General features: G+C 42.3%; 1 protein-coding gene across 5 annotated transcripts in view; it reads left to right on the plus strand.

The window, feature by feature from the left end:
• The window catches only part of arb2a (ARB2 cotranscriptional regulator A), a 529,674-nt gene that overhangs the window by 386,529 nt on the left and 117,742 nt on the right, over positions 1 to 25,403 (plus strand). The window contains exon 11 of one of the 5 annotated variants that reach the window (XM_080189124.1): positions 6,574 to 6,631. The exons of the other annotated variants lie outside the window; for them this stretch is intronic. Coding sequence (XP_080045250.1) covers positions 6,574 to 6,599 — 26 coding nt within the window. The 3' untranslated portion in view covers positions 6,600 to 6,631. Of the gene's footprint in view, positions 1 to 6,573; positions 6,632 to 25,403 lie in introns of those variants that run through there. 5 annotated transcript variants of the gene reach the window in all.

Here is a 25,403-nt window from a genome sequence, read left to right on the forward strand (position 1 = left end):
AACACATGGATCTTCAGAAATCATTCCTACTATTTGCACCTTCCTTCTTGACATGTGGCGGGCTCCCTGCATTTTCACTTTTATTCTTTCTTTCATTATCACCTCATCACCTATTGCTGTCTAACATTCTGTCTTACCCATACCTCGAAAGATTAGTGGGGAAGAGATTTCCCTTATTATGGGGTCTGTGCATGAGTTTGTGACCATCCACCATACAGCAGCATTTCTCACCATTGAGACTCTTTATTTCTCAATATGGGACTTGGTACTTTAAGAACTTAGGACTTTGGAGCAAGCATAGTCCTTTGAGCTCTTCAGGCCTGCTCTGTCATTCATTAAGATCATGCATGTGGTTGTGGTCTCACCTCCCCTTTTCTGTCCTTCCTCTCATAACCTTGACTCTCTTCTCTATTAAAAATCTGTCAAGACCCAGCCACCACTGCTCCCTGGGGACCGACAGAATGTGACCATAACCCATTGCATACACCTTACTCTTCCTCCAATCTTGTCAGTGTGGTACAGGCATCCTTTCCACATTGCGCTTCTTCAATGGCACCCTCGCCTGGATGTTGATCTTCATTTTCTCCTTCAGGTTCCTGCACTTTCTGCTGTTCTTTGTCCGAGAGGTTCTCAGCCACCTCCATGTCTCTGCCTGGCAAGGAACCCCCCTTTTGGAACACCAGATTGTAAAGGGCACAACAGACTACAATTATGCAGGAAACCTTCTATGGAGAGTACTGAAGAGCCCAGCCTGAGTGGTCCATGCATTGGAAGCACATCTTCAGGATGCCACTGGTCTGTTCCATGTTGGGTTGTGTCAGCCTATGCGCTGTATTGTATCTCCTCACAGACACTCTGAGGGCAACGCACATGTATCATGAGCCATCATTTGAGTGGGTATGCCTTGTCCCCAGACAGTCATCCTGGTAATCGCAAAGATCCTTTGAATATTTCAGGTACCTGGGCTTGACGCAGAATGTATGAATCATGGGATTCCCAGTATGTAATGCTTCTGATGATCGCATATCAGTTGAATATTCAGGGACTGTTCATGAACACCAGGGTCTGCTGCTGTGGAGCTTTCATGAAACTGGTTGCACCTTGAATTCTGGGGAAGAATGAAATAGCCACAAACCCCAGAAATCTAGCTGCCTGGCTAGCCTCATCAAGTGTGAACCCCACATAATGATGAATCTTACTGTAGAGGACATCTATCACCACCTTGATACATTTATATCTTGAGGACTGTGAAATGACACAAAGGTCCCTTATAGATCCTCAGAATGATCACAGGCAAAATAATTGAGCATGATGGTGACCTTCTAAGGCACTGGCAGGGGACAGCCTCTTGATTAACGGGGGAAGAAAATTGTCCTGCAGAATTTGGCAGATATGATTCATCACATTTCTTGACACATACAAACATGTAAGGCATTGTCTTTCGCTCATCTCCAGATAGGAAAGTCTTTTTTGGTTAAACCCTTGATCATGTAAGTCAGATTCATTGGATGGGCCTAACCTCCTCACCCTTTGAGTCTTGCAGGGCTGTCTTGGACTATGGACCTCAGGCTGGGCCTCCTTTCAGAGCTATGGTAGGCAACATCGAATTCTTCTTCCCCTCAATCAGATCACTGCCATAAAAAGGTAGCATTGAGCACAGGCTCCATTATTCAATCCTCCTTCTCCCTGTAGACTGATATATATCACAGATTAACAAATGCTGAGCAAATAGACTAGACCTCTCAGTCTCAAACAGAAAGCCATTGTCATGTCTTTGAGCAGTGTCTGTGCTACTGGCCTTGAGGCTGAGTTCGCTAAGATGTCAGACCTGATGCTTAACATTTCTTCCCCAAAGAGGCTGGAAGAGGTTTGGATGCATTCATGAAATGTGCTGCCTTACCAAAGGCACTCCTGCAATCTCTGATCTTTACGCTGATCAAGCTCAAGTTACACTTCAACAGTGACTGGATGCCCTTAAACCGGTTATCCATGCCAACTGAAGAAAGCACATCAGAGGCTATCATTGATAATCTAACAGATATGCAGCAGCTGTGCTTCCTTAACTGTTGCCTGCATTTTCCATTATTTTGTATTCTGAAGGCAATCTTTAATCATGGTGGAGGATAAGTAAGGAGCAGCAGCTGGCAAGAAGGGACCCAGGAATATCATCAAGAAGCTAGCACCTAAGAACAGCACGAAACAGAAGAGAACCAGGAAGGAGAGTTACTTCATTACAGAGCAATGAAGCAGGTTTACTCTGACACTGGCATCTCCTCCATTGACGAACAAGCTCATAAGAATCATGAACTGGTTCATCAGTGACATCCTTGAACGCATCGCAGACGAGGCTTCCTGCCTGGCCATTACAACAAACGCACACCATCAGCTGATGGAGGTGATGGCCTTGTGATATTATCACTAGGCTACTAATCCCAAACACAGCTAATGACATTGGTTCAAATCCTGCCATGGCAGGTGGTGGAAGTTGAATTCAATAAAAAAATACCTGGAATTAAGAGTCCACTGATGACCATGAAACCATTGTCGATGATCAGAAAAACCAGTCTGATTGACTAATGCCCTCTAGGGAGGGAAATTTGGATCCTTACCTGGTCTGGTCTACATGTGACTCCAGAGCACAACAATGTGGTTGACTCCCAACTGCCTTCCAAGTGCATCTAGGATGGGCAATAAATGCTGGACAGCTGCTGATGCCAATGGCCTACAAATGAATAAAGCAAGCTCCCGGGAAATCCAGGCCGCTGTTTTCTTGCTGCTGCCGCAGAACTGGTCAAGTGGACCATGTCAGAGAGGACAAAGGTGGTGGCCTAATACACCAGCTGTTAAGGAAACTGCACCAGATCTGCTTAAAAAAAACCTACATACCCCTCTGTTAAAGCTCAAATGTATTGTGAAGCCAATGACTCTGGCAGTCTCTTGTTAAAGCAAACAAAAAGACAATGGCTCCAATTGCACATTTTCAAGGAAGTCTTCCTCTTTACTCTCAGTTCTGACTCTGTTTCAGTATTGTGACTCTAATGTAGGAATATTTTCTCAATGATGAGAAAGTAAAAACTGTGCAGTAGCGCAGGGATTTGAGTGTACATGTACAAGGAACATTAATAGTTGATCCACAGGTACAAAGAGTAATCAAAAGCAAATGAAGTACTGATCCATACATCTCAGTGATTGAAATAAGAGTGTCAGAAAGTGATACAGCAGGTGAGTAAAGCCTGTGGTCAGACTGCATTGATCTGGGAACTTGCATTTGAGTTTTGGGCACTGTCAAGCTCACACAAAATGGACTATGGAGCACAATTCTAAAATTGGCATTTAAAAACAAAATGGAATTGAGAGTTCAGATGATCTTTTCTATTCTGACGATACGCATTGGTTTAGCTCGGTTGGCCAAACAGCTGGATAGTGATGCAGTGCAACACCAACAATGTGGGTTCAATCTCCCTACTGGTTGAGCTTATTCATGAAGGCCTGCCTTCTCAACCATGTCCCTTGTCTGGGGTGTGGTGATCCTCAGGTTAAATCACCGCTGGTCAGCTGTCCCACATAAAGGGCAGAGCAGCCTATGGTCATCTAGGACTATAGCGACTTTACCTTTATTACTTTGTAACACCATTCCCATCTACAAATTTGCTGTGCCTTCTAACTTAGTATTTGCTGCAAATTTGGGTACACAATTCTCTATTCTTTCATCCAACTCATTAGCCTACATTTAGTGGAAATCTGAAGCTCCTGTAAGGATCCCTGGAGAACACCACTTTTCATATCTTTGCAATCGTAGAGCATTCCCTCTGTCGCTGCTCTGTGTCCTACCTCCCAACCAATTACCAGCACATGTCACAAAGTCAACGACATTTCAGTGTGTTTTTAATATTTTCCTCATGATTCCAGCTGCAGTCTGTGATTTCGCTGATGAGGAGGCAACAACTTGTCCTGGCCACTTTTGACTTGGGGCAGTTACAGACAACAGTTTAAGTGCCACATTTTCCACTGGTACCTGCAATGTAATAAATGCTGTCATAATCGTATCTTGCATGGGGACTACAGACTTGGGAGTCATACCCCCCCATTCGCTACAAATCCTGAAGAACAACTTCAGTGTTTGCACACTGATTTATATTCCTCAAACATCTTTCCTTTCAGGCAGTTCGTAAGATCTTAATCAACTAATCCTGCAGCCAGGGGCAATGCATCTGCATCTCCACTGGACATTGGTTGTGTCTTCAAATACTCCCCACTTCTGCTGCTTGCTGGAGTTCTGTGAATCACAGTCTTACCAACTCACTAACTGCCTACATTCCTGTGCGTGAATATATCCATGCTGCTGAATGAAATTGAAAAAGTGAGTCGCACAGCGGAGGGTATCATATTGAGGAGCCTGAGGCAAAGGTGCAAGATCCAGATCCAACTCTGCTCGTCATTATTATCATCCTCATCATCACTGATCATCGCCATCATCATTTCATTGTCATCATCATGATCTTTCATCACGCTCAACTTTAGTACTAAAGCTACAGTACATACTGTACTAAGTAAGAAGTTGAGAATATCATCCAGAAAAATTGAGGAAAGTGAAAGGTCAGCGTTTTCTGCTAGTTTGATGGTTTAAAGTGCTGCAGCTGGTAAGTTTCAAGATTTACACCAGTTCATTTCACAGACTCATTTGTCTCGCCATCTCCCACAGTGAGAGCTGAGTGTCTCCCCAGGAGCTTGATTGCCTGCTTCTTGTACAGGATTAGCTCTTTTATATCTGTAGTGCTGCTTTGAGTCACCTGACTTTCACTGGCATTATGAGCTAGTTTTCCCGAAACAAGATTGCATGCATTAGGTGAAGGCTGACATGTTAACGGATTTACTGCATTTTTAAGAAATAAGCATGCAAGTAAACTTTGTGACAAGAGAAGGCCACACAAGTTTCAAGTTGAAGAGTTAGAGACCTGAGGGTAATCAATGTGCCCTAGAGAGAAAGAAGACTGTGACAGTTCTCTTTTTACCTGCCTCATTAGGCCATCAAACTTATTGCTTGTTCCTGAAGCGAAAGAGATTGCACCCTGCCAATGCTACCTCTTTCCTCATACCTCAGAAGACGTTTTCTATCATTGTTATGATTTGATAAAGAACAGTAATGTGCTTATTCATTTTTTGGAATCCAAAACTAAGTGTTTGCTGAAACAATATAGCACAAAGAACATGAATATTAATGACCACACTATCTTAAATAGTCAAGTATGTTTAAGATATTAAACCTACAATGAACACAATGAGTTATACTTTAAATCATGTTGGGATTCCTTCCATTAACAAAGTTTTAAACTCTTAAAAACACACAAAATATCCAATGAACACTACTGAAAAGAGATGTTCCCTGTTCTGCAACCAGATTGTTCTCAACTCCAGAAACTCCTGCTTGAAACCATGCCCACAATCCAATTGCAGAATCATGCCTAACAGTAGTTTTGGGTTTTGCAAGCACAAGCTGGTTAAGTATGGTCTATAATCTGTGCATCATGAAAACTTGAATGGAGGATAAAGCAAGTTGTTTCATGCTGCTACCATGCAGTGGCAATGCAAGCAGTATTTTTCACCAATAGAATGCTGCTGTCAATCCAAAAAGATATTTTGCCTACTACACAACTGAGCAACATAATGTATAAAATTCAACGCTGGTGCGAAGCCAGGCACTTAAACAGCATGTATCAGTGGTTGGCTAATCAAATCAAATAAATTGTTCCCTGGTGTTCATAATAGGCAGAGTACAGACCCTACTCAGACAGTCCGCACTTGTAAAACCCAAAATAGGATGTTTAATAGTATATGTGATTCCACAATTGGGCAACTCTTGCTGAACAGCCCTGAGTATGCTAATTGCTATACTAACAATCTGTTACCCTTATAATTGTCTTTTTGTTCACCTTTTTTCTATTGTTCATCACCTAGACAACTTGGTCACATGATCATTTACTTGGAGTCAGATGCTTTACCAGAAATTAATTCTTAGAGGAACCTAGTTAGAGATTGCTGAAAAGAGAGACATGTTGCCAAAGATTTATGGTTTGCTCACATCAGGACAAATGCAAGGATACCAAATTTCAAACAATCACAGCCATTTATACCACAGGTGACAAGGGATGTAGAGTGCTAGTTAGTTGGCAGGTCGACTGGTCAAGGCAATGCCGTGGAGAAAGCAACGGGAAACTATTGGCTGTCCATTCTTACAGATAACTGGGGTGACATGGTAGCACAGTGGTTAGTACTGCTGTTTCACAGCGCCAGGGACCCGGGTTTGATTCCCGCTTAGGCCACTGTCTATTTGGAGCTTGCACGTTCTTCCCGTGTCTGTGTGAGTTTCCTCTGGGTGCTCCAGTTTCCTCCCACAGTCTGAAAGACATGCTGGTTAGGTGCATTGACCCAAACAGGCACCGGACTGTGGCGACTAGGGGAATTTCACAATAACTTCATTTTAGTGTTAATGTAAGCGCTACTTGTGACTAATAAATAAACTTCAATTTTAATTCAGAAGGATATAAGGTTTCAACGTATTCCTTTTGTTTGCAGACAATGGATCCCTGCATGTGAGTTAATGCCACTTCCAGCAAGAGTAAATGAGACATGGTACGAGCTTAAAATATTGTCTTAAATTGTTGTATGTAGTGAATAGCACACACAAGATTATTCAGGAAATGCTGTCCAATTGCAGAATCATGCCTAACAGTAGTTTTGGGTTTTGCAAGCACAAGCTGGTTAAGTATGGTCTATAATCTGTGCATCATGAAAACTTGAATAGAGGATAAAGCAAGTTGTTTCATGCTGCTACTATGCAGTGGCAATGCAAGCAGTATTTTTCACCAATAGAATGCTGCTGTCAATCCAAAAAGATATTTTGCCTACTACACAACTGAGCAACATAATGTATAAAATTCAATGCTGGTGCAAAGCCAGGCACTTAAGCAGTACGTATCAATGATTGGCTAATCGAATCAAATAAATTGTTCCCTGGCTGTTTGTAATAGGCAGAGTACAGACCCTACTCACAGCCCACACTTGTAAAACCCAAAATAGGATGTCTAATAGTAGATGTGATTCCACAATTGGGCAGCTCTTGCTGAACAGCCCTGAGTATGCTAATTGCTATACTAACAATGAGGAGGATAGGATAAACTATGAAGCTGGGCTAGCGCTAAATATAAAAAAGGATAGTAAGAGTTTTTATAAATATATAAAAAGGAAGAGGCTGATTAGGGTGAACGTTGGACCCTTAGAGGATGAGAGGGGGGACTTAGTGGTAGGGGATGGGGAAATGGCTGAGGCCTTGAGTAACTTTTTTGTTTCGGTCTTCACAGAGGAGGACGTGAATAGTTTGCCGGGTGTTAGCGATGGAAAGATGGTAGGAGTGGAGGGCCTGAATGACATTATTGTTACTAGAGAGGCAGTGCTCAACAGACTGGAGGGACTGATTGTGGACAAGTCCCCAGGACCGGATGGAATGCATCCAAGGGTTCTGAAAGAAATGGCGGAGGTGATAGTGGATGCCTTGATGATTATTTTCCAAACCTCGCTGGATTCTGGGGAAGTGCCAGAAGATTGGAAAAGGCCAATGTTATGCCGTTGTTTAAGAAGGGTGGCAGGCAAAAGGCAGGGAATTATAGGCCGGTTAGTTTAACGTCTGTTGTAGGTAAAATGTTAGAATCCGTGATCAAGGAGAAAATAGCGAGGCATCTTGAGGAGAATTGTTTGATAGAGCAGACGCAGCACGGTTTCGTTAAGGGGAAGTCGTGTCTGACTAATTTATTGGAGCTCTATGCGGATGTGTCTAGGGCGGTGGATAGAGGAGAGCCGGTGGATGTGGTGTTTCTTGATTTTCAGAAGGCGTTTGATAAGGTGCCACACAAGAGGTTATTACAGAAGGTTAGGGGGCATGGAGTTGGGGGTAGAGTGTTAGCGTGGATAGGGGATTGGCTGTCAAATTGGCTTCTACAGAAAATGCAGATGTATGGGATTGGGGGTGATCTAGGGAATTGGATCAGGAATTGGCTAGCGGATAGGAGACAGAGGGTGGTGGTTGATGGTAAATATTCATCATGGAGTTCGGTTACGAGTGGTGTGCCTCAGGGATCTGTTTTGGGGCCACTGCTGTTTGTAATTTTTATTAATGATCTGGATGAGGGTATAGTTGGGTGGATTAGTAAATTTGCTGATGACACCAAAGTCGGAAGTGTGGTAGATAGTGAGGAAGGGTGTCATAGTTTGCAGGAAGACTTAGACAGGTTGCAGAGCTGGGCCGAGGGGTGGCGGATGGAGTTTAATGCGGAGAAGTGTGAGGTAATTCACTTTGGTAGGAATAACAGATGTGTCGAGTATAGGGCTAACGGGAGGACTTTGAATAGTGTGGATGAGCAGAGGGATCTAGGTGTATGTGTACATAGATCCCTGAAAGTTGGGAATCAAGTAGATAAGGTTGTTAAGAAGGCATACGGTGTCTTGGCGTTGATTGGTAGGGGGATTGAATTTAGGAGTCGCAGCGTTACGTTGCAACTGTACACAACTCTGGTGTGGCCACACTTGGAGTACTGTGTGCAGTTCTGGTCCCCACATTACAGGAAGGATGTGGAGGCTTTGGAGAGGGTGCAGAGGAGGTTTACCAGGATGTTGCCTGGTATGGAGGGGAGGTCTTATGAGGAGAGGCTGAGGGATTTGGGGTTGTTTTCGCTGGAAAGAAGGCGGCTAAGAGGGGATCTTATTGAAACATATAAGATGATTAGAGGTTTAGATAGGGTGGATAGTGATAGCCTTTTTCCTCTGATGGAGAAATCTAGCACGAGGGGGCATGGCTTTAAATTAAGGGGGGGTAGTTATAGGACGGATGTCAGGGGTAGGTTCTTTACCCAGAGGGTGGTGAGGGATTGGAATGCCCTGCCTGCTGCAGTTGTAAATGCGCCTAGTTTGGGGGCATTTAAGAGATCCGTGGATAGGTTTATGGACGAAAAGGGATTGGTTTAGGTTAGTGGGTCATTGTTTTGTAACTGGTCGGCGCAACATCATGGGCCGAAGGGCCTGTTCTGCGCTGTTATGTTCTATGTAAATAGGAGGCAGAGAGTGGGGGTCAATGGGTGCTATTCGGATTGGCGGTAGGTGACTAGTGGAGTGCCCCAGGGATCAGTGCTGGGGCCTCAGCTATTTACCATTTATATAGATGATCTGGAGGAGGGAACCGAGTGTATGGTGTCGAAATTTGCTGATGACACCAAGATTGGTGGAACGGCAAATTGTGCGGAGGGTGTGGAAAGTCTGCAGAAGGATCTAGATAGGCTGGGCGAATGGGCCAGGATCTGGCAAATGGAATTTAATGTTGGCAAGTGTGAAGTTGTCCACTTTGGTAGGAATAATGGTAGGAAGGACTATTACTTACATGGCGAAAAACTGCAGCATGTAACGGTGCAGAAGGACTGGGGGGTCCTTGTGCGTGAGTCACAAAAACCCAGCCTGCAGGTGCAGCAGGTGGTCAGGAAGGCAAATGGGATGCTGGCCTTCATAGTGAGGGGGATTGAATCTAAAAGTAGGGAGGTCTTGCTGCAACTGTACAGGGCACTGGTGAGGCCGCAGCTGGAGTACTGTGTGCAGTTTTGGTCGCCGCACTTACGCAAGGATATTTTGGCCTTGGAGGGAGTGCAGAGGAGGTTTACTAGGCTGATACCGGAGTTGAGGGGGTTGAACTATGAGGAGAGGCTGAATAAACTAGGCTTGTACTCGTTAGAGTTTAGAAGAATGAGGGGAGATCTCATTGAGACATATAAGATGATGAAAGGGATGGATAGGATAGAGGTGGAGAGGCTCTTCCTGCTCAGAAAGGACAGTAGGACTAGAGGGCACAGCTTCAAGATAAAGGGGGGGCAGTTTAGGACGGAGTTGAGGAGGAACTTCTTCACTCAAAGGGTGGTGAATCTGTGGAATTCTCTGCCCGTTGAAGTGGTGGAGGCTGCCTCGCTAAATATATTTAAGACGCGGGTTGATAGGTTTTTGATAGGCAAGGGGATTAAGGGTTATGGGGAGAGGGCGGGAAAGTGGAACTGAGCCACGACAGATCAGCCATGATCTTATTGAATGGCAGGGCAGGCTCGAAGGGCTAGATGGCCTACTCCTGCTCCTATTTCTTATGTTCTTATTATGATAATCAGATTTTTTATACAGAGAGTAGTGGGTGCCTGGAACTCGTTGTGGGAAGGTAGTGGAAGCGGATACGGTAGTGACTTTTAAGGGGCATCTTGACAAGTACATGAATAGGATGGGAATAAAGGGATATGGTCCCCAGAAGGGTAGGGGGTTTTAGTTAAGTCAGGCAGCATGGTCAGTGCAGGCTTGGAGGGCCAAAGGGCCTGTTCCTGTGTTGTAATTTTCTTTGTTCTTTGTTCTTAGTCAAACATGTAACATGGTCTGTACTCGTTGGAGTTTAGAAGGCGGAAGGGGGATCTTATCGAGACATATAAGATAATGAAGGAAATAGATAGGGTAGAGGTAGAGAGATTAGAAAGGATAGCAGGACTAGAGGGCACAGCCTCGAGATAAGGGGGGGCAATTTAGATCGGAGTTGAGGAGGAACTTCTTGACTCAAAGGATGGCGAATCTCTGGAATTCTCTGCCTATTGAAGTGGAGGAGGCTACCTCGCTGAATATATTTAAGTCATGGGTAGATAGGTTTCTGATAGACAGGGGAATTAAGGGTTATGCGGAGAAAGCGGGAAAGTGGAACTGAGCCACTTCAGATCAGCCATGATCTTATTGAATGGCGGGGCAGGCTCGAAGGGTTAGATGGCCTACTCCTGCTCCTATTTTTTATGTTCTTATGTTCTTATGCTTGTTTCTTACTATAAGTGGCATACATTCATAAGCAGAAATCTATTCTCTGCAAACAAAAGGAATATGTGCAAGTCTTGCATCTTTTCTTCCTTTCAGAAAAGTATGGAGAGCCTAGTTAACCGTTGCTTTCTGCAGGGCAGTGCCTTGGCAAATCAAATTCGACTTGCCAAGCAGCTGTTTAGAAACTAATTCTTAAATGGTCCAGCACCTCACAACAAACATAGTTTTTTCCACACAAAAGCAGGTGATCCAACATAATGTAACAACCTCGCAGTTTTCCTGTCCTTACAAACATATCTGCTAGATGAGTCTGATTGTACAGTGAAGTCATGCACCTTTTTGTTCTACTTCACTGCAGTGCTTTGGGCCCTTCTTTGGTGTTCTACTGCTATTTCTGAAATTAAAATCAAAGGTTGAATTTTCCAACCATAGAATGTTTTCTATAGTTGGGTCTGTAATCTGACCATCAGAGCAGCTCATTTTCTGGGGCAGTTTTCAAGAGGATGACCAATTAGTATGCTACCTCCAAGATCACCATTCTGTCAGGAAAAGTGGCTAGGGATGGTCAATCAGCATGCCAACACACTTCAAAACAGCTGGAATGTCAGGGTGCTGTTGAGGCAAAAGCTTCAAAAAGGGCAGAGAGAAGTAGCTTAAGTACCACATAAAAGGCTGGTGACCAAAATTGAAGTTAATGGACTAGAAGGGTCATTGTCTGCTTGATTTTTAAAAAAGACTTAACAGATAATAGCAAGTGGTGGTAAATAGTTGTTTTTCAGTCTGGAGGTGGTACGGTGTCAAGAGCCTGTGGTAGGACCAATACTTTTATTGATATTTATGTATGTGTTTCAAAATTTGCGAATTATACCAAAGTGAGGATTATACAAAATGGCTGCAATAGAATATAGATAGGCTGGCAGAATTAATAGACAAGTGGCAGATAAATTTAATACAGAAAAGTGTGAGGTGATACAATTTGACAGAAGTGACTGTGAAATGCATGTTGACTTAATTCCACAGTTCCAAAGACTGTGCAGGGATAGGGGTACCTAGGGTTTCAGGTGCATGAGCATGGCAGGCCAAATGGCCTCCTCCATATCATTATTACTCTGCGACTCAAAAAACCTTAGGAGAGCGGCAGCCATCTCTGATTCCCAAGCACTGTATGTGAGAGCATTCTCCCCAGAAGTTGCTTTTGCAATGGCAAGCCTCTACCCACAGAAGCCCTCAGGTTTGCAGTTTACTCCATTAAACAGTCAGCTTGCATCAGATTTTTATGTTGCTCTGATCTCCTGCTGTTCAGCTGCGTCCTCTGTGCGTAACTGAGGTTTTAACAGAGTGTGGCCTGTTCAATGCTATCAAAATTGCATTACCCTTGGAGATTTGTTACTAATTGCCCATTTAACAAGCTTAAATTGAATTGCTCAGGTGGTTTGTGGCAGTTCATGCTACACTCAGAGAGGTTGTAACAGAGTTACAAAAATCCAAAACTGAATGACATTAGAAAGAGAATTCAAGCTGAAAACTGGGAAAATTGCTCATTCGTGGCATACATCTCAAGATATAAAATGAATTGTGCATAATTGGGAAATATGTTCTTAGAGGCAGCAGATTTGTAATGCTACTAAAGCTTAGGCCTGATCAGTGATACTGGCTCATGAGGGTTACTTAGAAATGGTTACTACTAAGCAAAACTTATGAACCAAAGTATGGTGGCCAGGGATGGAGAAAAATGTGGAGCAGTTTGTCAAAACAAGTCACTGATGTCAACTTGCCAGCTGAAAATCCTGCAGTATGCAGTATGCTGCACACTGTTATGGCTGGACCATGGGAGGATGTGGCAATTGACGTCTTAAGCTCACTTACATCAGGAGAGTTCATGCCAGTGGTGATTGATCACTATAGCCAATACTATGAGTATGGTGCAATGAAGTCTACAACAGCAGAGAAAACAGGTCTGCAGTGATTTACTTAAATATTTGCAAGATAGGGTCGACCATCATTCTTGTATTCAAACAGTGGGTCACAATTCATTTCTCAGACCCTTGCAGTTACTTGCAAGTCACAGACATTCACCGTTACAATGTGACCACTAAATGGTCACAAACAAACATGGAAGTGGAACAATAAAATCAATGTTTAAAGCAATGGCTGAGGATTGGTCAGACTGAGGGAAAAATTTGGAAGCAGGCCTTGCTATCAATGTGGCCATGTGTAAAACAACTTCACACACCTGACTTTGGAAAGAGCCTGGCTGAACTGGTATTCGGATGCTAAATAGGCACCAAGCTGAAGGACATCAGTGTTGACTAGTAGGCTTGAGATCATGATGATGAGATAAAGGGTGCTATGAAGTTCTATGCAGACCGCAGAAGAGGGGCTAGACTGTGATGTGATGTCAAGTGATGGAAGTACTGTTGAGATGGACGAATCCAAGTAAGATAGATCCATCATTTTACCCCAGGCTGTACACTGAGATCGTCAAAAAGGGACTGTGCAGTCGTCAGAAGTTCTTCATATGTCAAAAAAAATCATGGTGACAAAGACAGTAGCATGTGAACCAATTGTAGGGGCTGAGGTGAAGTTGATATTCAACAATTCAAAAAGGCAAACCAGAAATGCTGATAACAGGCAGACAGATGGCTATTTCGAGGAAAAAGTATTGGCTCCAGTGGGGCCAATGGAACTCTCTCATCCATATGTGATAACCAGAGTTTCAGAAACAAAAGGTGGACCATGGCATAAGAAGAGACTAACAAACAATATGAAGATTTTGTGTGACTTAGTACAGAACATGAAACGGAAATCAATTAAAAAGAAATAATTTGTGATTTAATGCCATGTAATTTTAAATTGAAAAATGGAGAATCTTGACACAACATCACTGATAGGCACATGCTTTGTCTGTGTTCTGATTATGTTTGATGTTGAAGTCCCTGGGGGGAATTCTCCCATCCTGCCCACCACAGGAGTCATAGCGGGTGAAGGTGCAGACCACGGAAAGATCCATTGACCTCAGGCAGGATCCTTGGTTTGGGAACAAACAAAGCCGGAGAATCCCACCACCCTTTCTGATATTTGCAAGTATATGAGAAAGCGCTTGGATCGGATTATTGAAGAGCATTGAATAGTATAGTGATGAGTATCACCAAAGATACCACAGTTAAATAGTGGGTGAGAAATAGTTCTGAAAGGTGATATACTGAGCAATAAAATGAAATTATATTGGATGGTGTTGCACTGAACATACCTGACATTTGTAATTGGAGAAATTCATTTATTCATTGAGTTAGAAAAATAATGATTTGTCGAGTTGTTTGCAAATTTTTTTGCAGTATGTTTAGTAAAGAATTGAGTCTAAAAAATCATGGATGTGCTGTTGGTCGAATAATGAAGGGAAGTCTTGATGGTAGTTGATCGTGTGTTTGAGGACTTGAGCATTAGCTACTATATGGTATTCAGATAAGCTACTGTAAAGTACACTCCACACAGGAGATGAGGTCATCTGACATGGGGTATGACTAAAGGTCAGATAGCTCGTGTTAGGGAGATAGCTAGCATGGCAGATTAAATGATATTATTCTTGCAGTTAAATCTGCGACTTCGTGTATTGTTCTTTCAGCCTGAGATATGACACTTGGATCTGTCATCGTACTACCAGCAAAAACAGTAGGACCTAACACAAATAGCTGGTAAAGACCGCAGGGAGGTAGTTGTTGAGTCTTGCAGCTAACTTGTAACATGGAAATGAAACTCACTCACTATTGACCACTTTCCTAAATATTATGTATCTGCCTCCTTCTGCTGACAAAGGGATCATCTGCAGGTTCAACCAATGTGTTTCTCATAAATGTGTCCAGGAGCTGACTGATGCATTGTTTGCTTTGCCAACAGTTTTAATCTCCTTTTCCATGACAGAAGCATGACATAGGCATTTGATTTCACTGCACCATTGCATTTCCCATTGTACAGGGATTAATTGATGGCATCCCTGTGGCCATCCAGCCTGCAGGTCCCCACTCATGCTCATTGTGACTCGCTTAGCTAATGTTTGCAAATGTTAGTGAGAATGTAATAGAATGTGGGAGATTCTGCTTGTTCTATACCATTGGCAGCACTGTCAGATTACTCTTCCAACTCCAATGTGACAGAAGAGGACAAATATAGGAGTACACACTGTGCACATCCTTCTGTCCACTGTATAACTGAGTAACTGATCATGCATCTTATAGTTCGGTTGTGTAATGCTTGTTGATTTACATTGACTCCCGATAAAACACCTTGATTGTAAAATTCTTATCCTTGTTCTCAAATTCCCCTGTGGTGTTGTCCCTCACTATCTATGTAATCTCCCTCAATCCTACGAATCTGAAATATTACCCACTTGCCCAATTCTGGCCACTTAAACATCCCCAATTTTAACTGTTCCGTTAATGGAAGTTTTCCTTCCAGCTGCCAAGGCCCAAAATGCTTAAATTCCGTCTCAAAAACACTCTGCCTCTCTTATTTCCTTTCCTTCTTCAAAACATTGTTTAAAACCCTTTGACCAAGCATTTAGTCATCTGACCTAATATCTTGTTCTGTGGCTATTAGATTTTGTTTGATAACAGAACTGCACTTCGGGATATTTTCCTATGTTAAAGATGCTATATAAATACGCAGTAGCGTTATATTTCATTTATTTCTGCCTGTTCTTCATAAAGGTAATTTTTTACCGCAATCACTAAACTAAAATCATTGCAAGCTAAAGGAGAAAAGTTTAAAAAATAAAACTGTGCTGTCATCCTTACCATAATATTTATAACATCTTCATTCTTTGAATTAGAATGCAGAAGTGTTCACTTAAAAGGCAATTGGTATTATTTTAGATCACATTAAATTTTTTACATCTTTTGGTCCTGTCAAGATATTTATCTGTGAGATCAAAATTAATCATACTTTATTGTCAAGGATATTTTGCTTTTTGTTCTGTATGGGAGATAAATAAAGTGCCTTTGAGTAGCCAGTCATACCCCTTCTGATGTGGTTAATGTTAGCGTCACTCCATAAAAAGTAACAATAAAATTAAAATCAGGAACCAAACTGTTAAAAAGTATTTGTTGCATCAGACTTTGGGTGTTTTGTTTGTTCTGAATTAACAGTCATTGACTATGTATAATGTAATTGTATTGCTATAATTATAATCAAACTGCTTCTAAAGCCATATTAATTGGAAGTATCTAAGATGATGAACCTTTGTTGTAAACCTAGAGCAAGCATCTGCAGTTGATATTGTTTTTATCATAAAAATGAAGGTGCATGCTATTCTAACGTTGTGGTCTCAAATAATTTAAGGTGGAAGCTTTGTAAGTGACAGTTTTTATAATTATGAGGACCACTGTATGGCACAAATTTTTTTGTACATTACTCATTAATCATTAATTTTTGATGAAGACAGATAATAATTTTCATGAATTTGTTCTGGTTTGTCGAAATGTGACATTTAATCTTCAAGAAAATATTTTATGATGTTTCAAATTTCCACCAAATGTAGTTTCTTAAGGAGTGCTTTTAAATCTGCCCAGCTGGTGGACAGGTTTAAATTAGTTGGAAGATTTAATCACCAATGTTTTGCTCCCTTTCTGCAGTGTTCTGTTATGACCTGCTCTTCTGAGGAAACAGCAACAGCACCCAACTGGAACTTGCATCTTCCAATATGGAGATGACCAAGGACAGGAGGGAATCAGTGCATGGAGTCAGAGGAAATGGTATTAAATGAGTACCTTGCGTCAGTATTCACCAGAGAGAAGGACTTGTTGGATGATGAGTCTGGGGAAGGGTGTGTAGATTGTTTGAGTCATATTGAGATGAAAAAGGAGGAGGTGTTGGGATTTTTGAAAAACATTAAAGTAGACTAGTCCCCAGGGCCTGATGGGATGTACCCCAGAATACTGAGAGAGGCAAGGGAGGAAATTGCTGGGGCTTTGAGAGAAATCTTTGTATCCTCACTGGCTACAAGAGCCAATGGTTCCAGAGGATTGGAGAATAGCCAGTGTTGTTCCTTTGTTTACAAGGGTCACAAGGATAATTCAGGTAACTACGGGCTGGTGAGCCTTATGTCAGTGGCAGGGGAATTATTGGAGAGGACTCTTCGAGACAGGATTTGGTCCCACTTGGAAATAAGTTAATGTATTAGCAAGAGGCAATATGGTTTTGTGAAGCAGAGGTCGTGTCTGAAGAACTTGCTCGAGTTTTTTGACAAAGTGACAAAGATGATTGATGAGGTTAGGGCAGTGGATGTTGTCTGCATGGATTTCAGTAAGGCCTTTGACAAGGTCTCTCATGGCAGATTGGCACAGAGGTGAAATCACACAGGATCAGAGGTGAGCTGGCAAGATGGATAGAGAACTGGATTGGTCATAGAACAGTAAGATGAAGGCTCCTTCATCACCTGATGGAGGAGCAGCACTCCAAAAGCTTGTGGCTTGTTTTACCATATAAACCTGTTGGGCTTTAACCTGCTGTTGTGCGAGTTCTTACTGTGCTTAACCCTGTCCAAAGTCGGCATCTCCACATCTTGGTCCTAGAAGACAGAAGGTAGCAGTGGAAGGAGGGCTGTGACTAGTGGCATTCCGCAGCAATCAGTGCTGGGATCTTTGCTGTTTGTAATATATATAAATGATTTGGGGGAAAATGTAACTGGTTTGATTAGTAACTTTGTGAGCGACACAAATATTGGTGGAATTGCAGATAACGATGAGAACCATCAGAGGATACAGCAGGATTTAGATGGGTTGGAGACTTGGGCGGAGAGATGGCAGATGGAGATTAATTTGGACAAATTTGAGGTAATACATTTTAGCACGTCTAAGACAGATGGGAAATATACGGTAAATTGCAGAACCCTTAAGAGTATTGATAAGTAGAGAGATCTGGACGTTCAGGTTCACAGGTCACTGAAAGTGGTAGTACAGGTAGAGAAGGGATCAAGAAGACAAACGGCATGTTTGCCTTCACTGGCCGGGGCATTGAGTTTAAATATTGGCAAGTCATGTTGTTGCTGCACTTGGTGAGGCTGCACTTGGAATATAGTGTTCAATTGTGGTGGCCACATTACCAGAAGGATATGGAGGCTTTGGAGAGGTTACCAAAAAGATTTACCAGGGTGTTGCTGCTATGGAGGCATTAACAATGAGAAGAGGTTGGAGAAACTTGATTTGTTCTCACTGGAACAATGGAGGTTGAGGAGTTGATGGAAGTTTACACGGAGCATGGACAGAGTGGATAGCCAGAAGCTTTTTCCCGTGTTGAAGAGTCAATTACGAGGGGGCATAGGTTTAAAGTGCAAGAGGTATGATTTAAAGGAGATGTACAAGGCAAGTTTTTTACACTTCGGATGGTGCATTCCTGGAACTCGCTGCTGGGATTGGTAGTGGAAGCAGATATGATAGTCACTTTTAAGGGGCTTCTTGACAAGTACAGGAATAGAGAGATATGGTCCCCGGAAGGGTAGCGGGTTTTAGTTCAGATGGGCAGCATCGTTTTTGCAGGCTTGGCTGGCCGAAGGACCTGTTCCTGTGCTGTAATTTTATTTATTCATTGTTGAATTCAGTTGTCCCCACTTGCTATTTTAACTGGTGGCCTAAGTGTTGCTGGCAGTAAAAGAAGCAGAGACCAGAAGAGACATTAAGAGGTTTGGTTTCCATAACTTTGTTTTTACTTTCCTTGATAGGTTAGGAGGAACAGGAGTATTGTCCACCTTCCCAATCCCTCATGGTACTTTGTGAGAACTTCACTCAGTGTTAACAATCGTGAAGGCACCTAGCACTAACTTAGCACAGGATTGTGCACATATCTTGGAGCCCATTCTTTCCAGCATGGAAATGCTGCAGTGGGTGCACAGACTGAAGTCAGCTTTCTATCATGCAAACTCAGGCTGCTGCCAGCTTGGCTGTAGTTTAGAGTGTGTAAAAGAGCATGCAAAGTGTCCTCTGTTCTCCAATGGATTACTAGGATTGATGAGACCCTGGTTGCATCTGCCAGCTCCCTTTTTGCCTATAAGGTACCCAGCCCAGACTGAAATTGTGCTTTTCGCAGCATAGAATCCATAGAATCCCAACAGTATAAAAAGATGCCATTCGGCCCATTGAGTCTGTGGGACAGAGGTGGATGGGCACTAAAAATAGCACCACTGACTGGCTCATCTCTTCATATTTATGGAGTTTGCTATATGCAGTCAGGCTGCCATGTTTCCTACATCACATTGACTGCACTTAAGAAGTCCTTCATTGGTAAGTGCATTGCGATGTCAGGCATTTGTGAAAAGCATGATAAAAGTGCAAGCCTTTCATTCTTTTCAGTCAGATCCCACCCTAGAATCATATATCCTTTACTCCTGCACAGACAAAACCAAGAGAAATAAAGCACAGCTAGCCTTTCGACCATTGCTCATATTCATTAAAGCTGCATGGATCAATGCTAGCAGGTCTTCAAAATGTTTGTGTTCTGAGCTTTACTGAGGGATCATAGTTACTCTGGGCACATACTGTTCCCATGTTTAGGAGCTGCGTTTGCTCTCGGGTTCCTTGACTGGAATGTCTGCTGGATGCTAAAAATCCAGAGGCCTGGTGTTGCACTCACCTTGCTAAAACAAAGAAGTCATTGAATCTTTAATGGCATTGGACGTGGTTTCTATGGACCACACTTTCCTGCTGACTGTTTTAACCACCTCCAGCCACGCTAGCTTTGTTTGGCTAAGTTGCCTTCTCCTTCCACCCTCTGAAAAGAGAACCTCCCTCCTCTCTCTGCACAGCCTCCAGACCTCAAGGCCAGCATCTGAGAACCAAAGGGAAACCCTGCTCGGGTTCCAGACCTTTGCTTCTTCCCCTGATTCCTTGATGACATCAATTTTTCTTTCCCCCAAGTGGTGGGCAATATAATTGTGGTTGGGTATTGTACCAAATACAGATTTATCTCTGTAATGAGTAGGAGGAGCTCTCAACCTCTTTATTGTGTCTCATTTGATTCAGGAATAAGGCAAAAACAAAATATGGCAGAAATCTGATATAAATACTGAAAAAATTCAGCAGATCAGGCAATATTTATGAAAAAAAGAGCAAATAATAATTATCTTTCATCAGATAAAAGCAAAATACTATGGATGCTGGAACCTGAAGCAGAAACTGAAAATACTGGAAAACCTCAGCAGGTCTGACAGTACTTGTGGGGAGAGAACAGAGCTAACGTTTTGAGTCCAGATGACCCATCGTCAGAGGATCTGTTTAACTCACTGCCACTTTCTTCTAGGAATGCCTTCCCTGAAAGAATACCGCTCATCTATATTTCATCAGAACTGTGCCAAGTTATTGGTGAATTGTAGAAAGGTGGAAAAAAACTAGACAGAAGGTCTCTGATTGGGCGAAAGGCAAGATACATGAAGTGGCAAAAGCATTAGTGGTTCAGAGTCAAAGAGAATAATAAAGGGACAAGTAAAGAAGCAAAAGATGTGTCTAGATGAGGTATGAATGGCAGTATGATGAATATTCCCATCCAAAAGCAAACACAAGAGTGAAATAAGATTAATGTGGAACATGCAAAGAAAATTTAACAAAATGATGGCAGAGATTATTGTCAGAAATTGTTGAACTTTTGAGTCCTAAAGGTTGCAAAATGCCTTACCAAAAGATGATTAAGGTTAACGTGCAGGTTCAGTCTTCAGTTAGGAAGGCAAATGCAATGTTAGCATTCATGTGAAGGGGGCTAGAATACAAGAGGACGGATGGACTTCTGAGGCTGTATCAGGTTCTGGTCAGACTCCATTAGAGTATTGTGAGCAGTTTTGAGCCTCGTATCTAAGGAAATATGTGCTGGCCTTGGGAAGGGTCCAGAGGTGGTTCACAAGAATGATCCCTGGAATGAAGAGCTTGTCCCATGAGGAACAGTTGAGGACTCTGGGTCTGTACTCGTTGGAGTTTAGAAGGATGGGGGGGGATCTTATTGAAACTTACAGGATACTGCAAGGCCTGGATAGAGTGGAAGTGGAGAGGATGTTTCCACTAGTAGGAAAAACTAGAGCCAGAGGGCAGAACCTCAGGCTAAACAGATGATCCTTTAAAACAGAGATGAGGGGGAATTTCTTCAGCCAGAGAATGGTGAATCTGTGGAACTCTTTGCCACAGAAGGCTGTGAAGGCCAGGTCATTGAGTGTCTTTAAGACAGAGATAGATAGGTTCTTGATTAATAAGGGGATAAGGGTTATGGGGAAAAAGCTGGAGACTGGAAATGAGAAATGTATCAGCCTTGATTGATGGGCAAAGCAAACTCAATGGGCCGAGTGGCCTAATTCTGCTCCTATGTCCTATGTCTTATGATATGTTGCTCCTCATAGTTGCATTGAACTTCATTGGAACACTGCAGTGGGCCAAGGATAGAGAGATCAGCATTAGAGCAAATTGGAGAATTAAAATGGGAATCACCGGAAGTTCAGGTCATGGTTATGGAGATGTTCACAAAGCAGTCACACAACCTGCTTTTGGTGTCCCCAATATAGAACAGACTGCAATGAAAACATTGAATCCAGCTTGCTAAATTGAAAGAAGTACAAATAAATTGTTCTTCACCTTAAAGGAGTGTTTGGAATCTTACTTGCATAAAGAGGTACCATGCGAAAGGTACAGGGTATTAGGGTGATTGAGGTATGTACCAGTATTTTGCAGATGAACTGTTACTTTGGAATGTTGAAAGGAGTGGGGAAGGGAAGATGTGTTTTATGGTGGCATCATGCTGGAATGGTGGTGGATGACCAGTTGAATGAAGAGGTTGTTGAGGTGGAAGATAAGGACAAGAGGAGCCCTATTAAGTTTCACAACCCACTCCTTGTAATATTTAATTCTTGTGTGCATTTGATTTCACATGTATGAAGTATAATTCTGTTGATTGTAGGAATATATCCTGTGTTTTTTGAGCCTCAAGAACCATAATAAGCCAAGATGAACTATTGAAGATAAAATGAATATTGCATGCACTAACTAGCCATACAGTGATCCAGATAAATACCTTCAATTCATAAGAACATAAGAAATAGGAGCAGGAGTAGGCCATCTAGCCCTTCGAGCCTGCCCCGCCATTCAATAAGATCATGGCTGATCTGTCGTGGCTCAGTTCCACTTTCCCGCCCTCTCCCCATAACCCTTAATCCCCTCTCTTATCAAGAACCCATCAACCCGCTTCTTAAAAATATTTAGCGAGGCAGCCTCCACCACTTCAACGGGCAGAGAATTCCAGAGATTCACCACCCTTTGAGTGAAGAAGTTCCTCCTCAACTCCGTTCTAAACCGCCTCCCCTTTATCTTGAGGCTGTGCCCCCTAGTCCTACTGTCTTTTTTGAGCGGGAAGAGTCTCTCCACCTCTATCCTATCCATCCCATTCATCATCTTATACGTCTCAATGAGATCTCCCCTCATTCTTCTAAACTCTAACGAGTACAAGCCTAGTTTATTCAGCCTCTCCTCATAGCTCAATCCCCTCAACTCCGGTATCAGCCTAGTAAACCTCCTCTGCACTCCCTCCAGGGCCAAAATATCCTTGCGCAGGTGCGGCGCCCAAAACTGCACACAGTACTCCAGCTGCGGCCTCACCAATGCCCTATACAGCTGCAGCAAGACCTCCCTACTTTTATATTCAATCCCCCTCGCTATGAAGGCCAGCATCCCATTCGCCTTCCTGACCACCTGCTGCACCTGCAAGCTGGGTTTTTGCGACTCATGCACAAGGACCCCGAGGTCCCTCTGCACCGTCGCCTGCTGCAGTTTTTCGCCACGTAAGTAATAGTCCTTCCTACCATTCTTCCTACCAAAGTGGACCACCTCACACTTGCCAACATTAAATTCCATTTGCCATTTCCTGGCCCATTCGCCCAGCCTATCTAGATCCTTCTGCAGACTCTCCACACCCTCCGCACAATTTGCCGTTCCCCCAATCTTGGTGTCATCAGCAAATTTCGACACCCTGCACTCGGTTCCCTCCTCCAGATCATCTATATAAATGGTAAATAGCTGAGGCCCCAGCACCGACCCCTGGGGCACCCCACTTCATAAAACTAAAGATGAAGGAACACAAAATAGACATGAAGTGTTTGTTTGGTTAACAAAAACCCGACGAAAAGTCAGAAGATAAAAGGTCAATGCAGGAATTCCACTTCCCTGAGAAACTCCACATTGCACATTGGATGCTAAGGCATTTCATTCCATGGAATAGTTACTTTAATAATAATGTTAAGGTATGAGAGTTAGATGGATAGGCTTCAGGGATTAATAAAAATATTTTTAAAAATATGATCCATTCTGTGTCAGATGGCATTCTGGCCTTCTTGTCTAATATGATTAGGATACAACCAACACTGCCCTAGGCAGATCTAATTTTAGCTATAATCTACTTCTTAACCTTCTGAGAACTAACGTAAACACTGCCTACCAGTGGCTAATTACATTACAGTATCTGCTTTGCTGATGTGCAAGGGCAGTAGCACTGAGTTAGTTGTAGAAAGAAAAAGTTAACGCGATTACTGTGAATAATCAAGGCATGGAGTTCATTTACTTCTTCAGTTTGTACCTCCTTCACACATCATTCTTAGCTCCTGACTATGCAGTAAAGTTGCCAATAATTTAGCAGAAAATTATGGTGTTAAAATATTTTATGTGGATTTTAAACCGAACTCTTCTATCATCTTAATTGACCTAAAGTTAATTTGGTAACAGCCTGAAGTAGCATCTTCACACCATTTAAAAGTAATAGTGATCATCTCTCATTATCATATTTGTAGATTTAAGAAAATGTTTGCAGAACAGATCGGTTGATTTTAATCAGTTTGATTGTCACAGCCAGTTACCTTAATCTGTCAGCCCGTCTATTCCAACATTTGTTGCTTTCTGGTCTTGATGTTATAATTATCCATGCAACTGAAACTAACTACTTTTCTGAGAGATAAATGCCCATCTTGCATAAATGGTCATACTTATATAAAAACAGTTTTTTTTATTATATCATCCCTTATAAATTATAATTTTTAATATATTTAAGATCAACCAATCCTTTGTCGATTTTATGTTGTAAAGATTTAAGGATTATTTGATTGGTTTTATTGCTGAGTGATATTATTTGATATATACCGTAGAATACACTGTATTTAATAGAAACCCAAATAAAGATCATAAATTGCAAAATGGTTTGGACAAAAGTAAGTGAGGAGAACAATGGGGGTTTAGTTTATTGTAGAAAAGTGTAAAGTGCTACATATAGGAAGGACAGCATTAATACTTATTGGTGCAATACACAGGGAATGGTGTTGAAATATAAATGGATGGAGTTAAAAGATATGTAAATATCTTAGCAAACAAGAGGCTAAGTACACCTAACCAATGCAGAGCAGCAAGCAATAAAGCCAGTAGGATGCTGAATTGCAAAACCGAAATAGTAGAATGCAAGTCCCTGTTTCCAAAACTATGCAGGGAACATTAACACTGGATGTTTATAGATATATGTTGTATGTGGAAAATCATGTCTCACAAATTTAATTGAGTTTTTTGAAGAGGTAACAAGAAGGTAGATGAGGACAGTGCAGTTGATGTTGTCCTCATAGACTTTAGCAAGGCCTTTGACAAGGTACCGCATGGTAGGTTGTTGCATAAAGTTAAATCCCACGGGATCCAGGGTGAGGTATCTAAATAGATACAAAATTGGCTTCTTGACAGAAACACAGTAAAAAGTCTGACAACACCAGGTTTTAGTCCAACCTATTTATTTGATAATATTCTCACTAGCTTTCGAGGGGACAGCCTCTTCGTCAGGTGAATGGAGAGTTCTGGCCTCAGACAGAGCATATAAAGCACAGACAGTTTAGAGATTACTGATTAATCAGTAATCTCTAAACTGTCTGTGCTTTATATGCTCTGTCTGAGGCCAGAACTCTCCATTCACCTGACGAAGAGGCTGTCCCCTCGAAAGCTAGTGAGATTATTATCAAATAAATAGGTTGGACTAAAACCTGGTGTTGTCAGACTTTTTACTGTGTTTACGCCAGTCCAACGCCGGCATACCCACTTCTTGACAGAAGCCAGAGGGTGGTTGTAGAGAGTTGTTTTTCAAACTGGAGGCCTGTGACCGGCGGTGTGCCTCAGGGATCAGTGCTGGGTCCACTGATATTTGTCATTGATATTAATGATTTGGTTGAAAATATAGGGGGCATGGTTAGTAAGTTTGCAGATGACACCAAGATTGGTGGCATAGTGGACAGTGAAGAAAGTTATCTCCAACTGCAACAGAATCTTGATCAATTGGGCCAGTGGACTGACAAATGGCAGATGGAGTTTAATTTAGACAAATGCGAGGTGATGCATTTTGGTAGATTGAACCAGGGCGGGACTTACTCACTTAATGGTAGGGCGCTGGGAAAAGTTATAGAACAAAGAGACCTAGTGGTACATGTTCATAGCTCCTTGAAAGTGGAGTCACAGGTGGACAGAGTGGTGAAGAAGGTATTCAGCATGCTTGGTTTCATT

Source organism: Carcharhinus amblyrhynchos, chromosome 5, assembly GCF_965287045.1.
Source record: "Carcharhinus amblyrhynchos chromosome 5, sCarAmb.v2.hapA, whole genome shotgun sequence".
Classification (NCBI taxonomy): Eukaryota; Metazoa; Chordata; class Chondrichthyes; order Carcharhiniformes; family Carcharhinidae; genus Carcharhinus; species Carcharhinus amblyrhynchos.